The 5751-nt window shown below is 36.2% G+C and overlaps 1 protein-coding gene across 1 annotated transcript in view; it reads left to right on the forward strand.

Moving 5' to 3' along the window:
- Positions 1-4677, forward strand: part of dnaja2a (DnaJ heat shock protein family (Hsp40) member A2a) — a 28689-nt gene extending 24012 nt beyond the window's left edge. Inside the window, exons 7-9 of the mRNA XM_039763129.1 lie at positions 1964-2108; positions 3090-3217; positions 3502-4677. Of these exons, the coding sequence (XP_039619063.1) occupies positions 1964-2108; positions 3090-3217; positions 3502-3690 (462 nt within the window). The 3' untranslated portion in view covers positions 3691-4677. The remainder of the gene's footprint in view (positions 1-1963; positions 2109-3089; positions 3218-3501) is intronic.
- The last annotated feature ends 1074 nt before the right edge of the window (positions 4678-5751 follow it).

The raw sequence follows: 5751 nt of genomic DNA on the forward strand, positions 1-5751 counted from the left end.
CAGGGAGAGACTGAACACGTGCGTAAATCATCCGCGCGTACGAACCAGAAGGGAAACTGGCTTGTTCGTCACCTGAGTGTGTGGTCGTGAACAGATGCAAAAGTTTGGCAGACTTTTCGTAACCCGATTTTGTATGTGCTCCGAGACGTTCGTGATCTGAGGTTCCACTGTACCATACTTTTTTGCCTTGAAAAATAACAGACTTTAAGAACACAGAAGAAATGTCATTTGGTCTGATAGAAGACAGTGGAGTATTATATGAAAGTGAATAAATATTGGGTCTCCTAGAGGTAATTTGTAAAGTGAAAACGGTCCAAATAACTTAGCTGTGACAGACGACCATTTCAAGCTTCAGAACATCATTTTGTTTAGGTTGCCACTTAACATTTTGTATATCATAATTTTATGCCATATGGAGCATAGAAGTTGAGAAAGGCAGGATAGAAAAAGATGGTAAGAAAATCTTTTTTTTTTTTTTATTTCTTGTATGAACAATAAAAGGGTTATGAATATGTCAGAATTGCTTTTCTGATTACTCCTATGTAATTATAGTAATTATGGGTACTTGTGAATTTCAATGGACTGCAGAAATATTAATCATAACTTTTTGACATGCATCTATTTTGAGGTCTTCATTTTTACTGAACACCGCTGCAAAGGCACATCATAGTTCTTTTTTGTACAGTATAATTTCTGTTCACATTATAACCATGAATGTTGTGTAATGGTAACTGCTATGCTGTATCTGTGCTTGCTTTATTTGTATTGACCCCTTTAATTGCACGTCCTATGTAGATTGATGCTATCTTTGTACATTTTAATCATATGCTGCTATCAAGAATTTTTATGACGGGCCAAATTCATGCCTTCTGATTTTTCAAAGAATCAAATTATGAATTACTTGTAAAGAGTAGCCATGTTTCATTTTCAGTTCAAAGAGTTTATCACTGTATATTGAAACCAAACTGAAGCAGGACATCATATCTCAGAAGAAAAGAAAAAACCCCACACACCCAAACTGTAATGTCGCCTACACACTACCCAGTAGCACTACCTGAACATAAATGTCACCCCCCTACTTTTCTTCAGTCCTGAAAATTTCTCAATTACTTTCTGATTAAATTGAGTCATTTCAGTCGCCAGTCTCTTTTCTGTTGACTGCATGGCCCAATGCATTCAGACTTTCCGGACTCATGGTGTTTCTGAGAACAGTTTTATGTACTTTGAGTAACTTCTTAATATGTAGAAAAATACGTAAATCTCTGTTTGATAGGGTGCAGGACACCAACAGATTTAGAGTTTGGAATTCAGGCTTCTTAATAGGTAGCAAACTAAGAATTAAAAAATAGGTTATTTGCAGTTACAGCAGAATTTCAACATTCACTTCTTATTACGTTGTGTCATAAATTGTTCATAATATAAAATTAATATCATGCAAAACTCACTTAACACGTTTAAAACTTTGAAATTCTGAAACGTTACACAAATTCCATTAAGCAATATTGAAACTACCCTTTTTTTAGTTATTGTACTTCTGGCAGACAAGTCACAAAATGTGAACAATAAAACTGAACAAATTGAAATAGTAAAACCTAATTCATAGAAATGACAATATTTAAAAAAAAAAACGCCTACAGATGACAGTGCTACCCAAATTCATGTCAGAACAGATGAGGCGTGTGTTTTAAGTTGTATTAAGTTAGAAAATGTATGCGTAGCACAGGGTGTTCTGGAAAGTCCAAAAGCTCATTCTCTACAGTTTTTGAAATTCCCTTAAATACAGTGGCATTCTAAAGGTACTCTTTCAACACTCCATTGAGAGAAGCAACATTACAAACCACCACTGCCCTGTGTTATCATAATGCTTTTATTTTTAGCATTGTTAACTCTGTTCACATTTTTGTGTCAGACATTTAAAATTTTAGGAGTCTGAATTTAAGTAGCTTTTCTTTTTATTTTTAAGACATTTAAGAGAGAAGGCAACGATTTGCACATGACCCACAAGATTGGCCTAGTCGAAGCACTTTGTGGATTCCATTTCACTTTAAAACATCTAGATGGGCGGCAAATTGTTGTTCGGTATCCTCCCGGCAAGGTTATTGAGCCAGGTATGTATCACCAAGTAGCTCTTGCCAGGTTTTCATTATTTTCTACTTTGTGTGTGTGTGTGTGTGTGTGTGTATATGTGTGCATGTATATATGTATGTAAAGGCATAATTTGGAATATTAAGTAAATTAACATTTAATATTCATACTCATATTGTTTAGAATGTTTTGTGTCTTTTTGACGATTCTTTGAAGAGCCCAACAACTTCAGCATTTAAGAACTACGTTTAGCTGTAAGAGTTATGCGACAACCCTGATGGTAAGGGCAGCATTAACTGTGTACAATTTGCTGCTGTTTTATTAAAATTATATCCCTGAGGGCTACAAAAGAAAACTATTTTTGTGTGGTGCTTTACTTAGGGGAATCTATTGAAGAGCAAAGTAATTCTGTGAAGTAGTGTTTATCCAATGAAATGGCACAATTGAGAAATGTACATGAACTTGGGATTTTGAGTGTTCTGGTAGTGGTCTTTTTCTTAAGATGTAGTGTAAATGAACGGAGGGTCTTGAGAGAACTTTTTTTGTAATTTTTTTTTTCTTTTTTAACCGTCTGTGTGTGTGTGTTTCTAATGACGACTTTCCAGAATGCATCATCCTAAAACATAACACTAACCACTTCAGCAATGATACCCCACCTCACCACTTGCTGTTCCTGGTGTTCACTACCAGATGGATTCCTTTGCCTGTATTCTAGCCAGATTATTACCAAGTCTCTGTATGATGCACTCTTTAGTCTTCATCATAATGTCACAACCATATTTGTTTAAAACATCAGAGGTACCAAACTTGAATCTGCTAAAATTGCATTTTTAAGCTTGCTTATTTTTTGCTAATCACTAAGTCAGGTGTATTATGCACAGCAGTTCAGTTTTCATTAATCTAAATGTACTTTCTCGTGGTTTGTGTGGTCGTAACAAGAGCTATTCCTCTGATTTGTAATTGCTTTTTCTTTCTTTCTCTATTTTACTTTCAAACAAATCCAGGTTCTGTTAGAGTTGTGCGAGGTGAAGGAATGCCCCAGTATCGTAACCCATTTGAAAAAGGTGACCTTTATATCAAGTTTGATGTACAGTTCCCAGAGAACAACTGGATTAGTCCTGAAAAATTAACAGTAAGTTTAATTTTGAAAATCCTTTGTATTAAAACTCTGATAAATGTATCGTACAAACTGTGAGCACAGCTAGTTCCCTCTCTTTTTTAATGTGTAATGGAACAATTTTTAATAACTTTCAATTAAAAAAAATAACAAGATCCAAATAAAACACAAGCTTTCATGTTGCCTAAATCTAGTGCATTAAATTTTCACTCCATAATAAAACTTTTGTAACCATTTTAGCGGGTTTAAGGACTCCATTTATGTGTGTGTTTTTTTCTTTTTTTTCCCTTCCCCATCAGGAGCTGGAGGACCTTCTCCCAGTTAGAGCAGAGGCTCCCAATATAGCTGCAGATGCAGAAGAGGTAGACCTTCAGGAATATGACATTGGCCATGGTTCTGCTGGTGGACAGAGACGCGAGGCCTATAATGATAGCTCTGACGAAGAAAGCGGACATCATGGTCCAGGTGTTCAGTGTGCCCACCAGTAAACACTTGAGAAAATTAAGTTGCACAAGGGTTAGATAATGAATTTGTTTGGATTGGGTTTTATTCAACCAGTCTGGATCTCAAGACAACCTAGATTGGAACAAACGGACATTCTGTTCCCTTGCTCTCGGTGTAACTTATATTTTGTCATAGTATTTACAAAGATAATCTAAACTAACAATAAATGCAGAAATTTTGCCTCAGTTGCTCAACTTTGTCAAAGAAGCTTATGTAGGGGAGAGGGGTTGGGGGATTGGGTACCCTTCACCTTTTTTAAGTTTGTGCATTTTAAATTTTCACATTTTAAAATTCCAGTTTGTGCTTTTTTTTTATTGGCCACAACTAAATTCTAATGTTGCCAAAACAGTTCCCAAATGAGGACTTTGTGTAAAGTGTATTAGAAAATGCTATTTTTTTTTGTTTTGTTTTGTTTCCCACAGACCCCCAGTACAATTCTGTCTGTCAGCACTATTGGTCAGACTTCAGTAAAAGTGCATCACACACATATTAAAAGCGTAATTCTGAACTAAAGAGCTAAATAAATGATTTCATTGACTGCTAAATTAAAAAGTAGTGATTGTTATTTCCAATAAAGGTTGTTCCTTGGTCTGCATCACACAAACGGTTTTAGAGGATAACCATATTGAACTTATTTTTTGTAGTCATTTTATTAAGAGAATTTCTTTGCATTTTTGTTGGGCTTTTTTCTGTTCATTGATTCAAGTGAGAAAATATTTTAAAGATAACTTTAAATATCAATCTGGTGGGTTCAGGTAATATCCTCTGAAGATTCCCCTCTTCCACATGAGCTTACTTTTGACAGAGTTACAAAAAGTTTAAATGTTATCTGAGAAATCTACAGGTTATTCTGCATCTTCAAGACCTAGAAGCTTGTTCTGTCAATCTTGTATTTTATCAGTTTTGTGTCGCTGCACCTGTTTGTTCATGTTTACTTACTGTAAAATAAACAAATGCCTCTGAGAACGTGTGGCGAAGAAGCAAGCTTTTTTTTTTTTTTTTAACGGATTCTGCATTGCTCATCCCTGTCCTGTTTTCCTTGGTACTAGCTTTGTACAGAAATTTTGGCGACTCCTCAAATAAACAAAAAAGTAAGGGTTTACTAAAAATGAAACTTCAGTATTAAGTTCTCATTGTAATAAGAAAAGGGCATCATCCTTTTTTCCTTAGGCTTTCAGTGTTAGGAAAATGCGTCCTCTGCTAAAATATCCATTGTATAAAATAGACTGCTTACATAGATCAAGTCCATAAGCTGCAAGGTGTGAGTAAAGGCTCTGCATTACTGCTTTGGTGCAACCCTAAACTCTACCAGTATCTGAAGGCCTGTGCTACTCAAATGTCCCCTTAATTGCATCAGTTTCTGAACCTGCTTAATACCTCCTAACTTTGGGGGCCACAGCCTGTTCTGACAGCACTGGGCACAAAGCAGGAACCTTTCCTGCATGTGCACACACCCACCTTAGACTGACCAGTAGTTCATCTCTGGTGGGTAAGAGCCAGCTGTATCTTGGCATAATACCCACACAGACATAGAGAGAGTGTGCAAATCCCATATCCAGACTTTAAGTCCATTCTCCTGAAGTCCTCTCAATGACCTGATGACACTAAAAAAAAAACACACAAGATGAATGAAGAGGGAAAACAAGTCTGGCCCAAGTGGATTTTCAGCCTACATTCACTTGCGCAAATTTGGATATGTATGGCCAAACACCAATAAGGCATTAAAAAGGTGTGTCTTCACCTGCCTCAAAAGGGAAATCCTGGAACTAGACCTCACAATATGGAACACCGCTTCAGTTCACAGAACATCCAGCCTTACACTGAAAGCTGGCCTATCACTTTATATTTGGGTGAAACTTAATTGTAACCCATAGCTAGGAATGTTCTGTTAAAGTGCTGCTGCCTGTCGCTTTTGTGTTTAACTAGTTCTCTGTAACAAGCAGTCATAAGGTTTTTTTTTACTTTTACATTTGTTACCTTGCAAGTAGAATCCAAAAACTTTCACATAATGTCAAGCTTGGTCCTTGCTATGCATTTACAGCAAG

The sequence above is a fragment of the Polypterus senegalus genome, chromosome 9 (genome assembly GCF_016835505.1).
Source record: "Polypterus senegalus isolate Bchr_013 chromosome 9, ASM1683550v1, whole genome shotgun sequence".
In the NCBI taxonomy this organism is placed as follows: Eukaryota; Metazoa; Chordata; class Cladistia; order Polypteriformes; family Polypteridae; genus Polypterus; species Polypterus senegalus.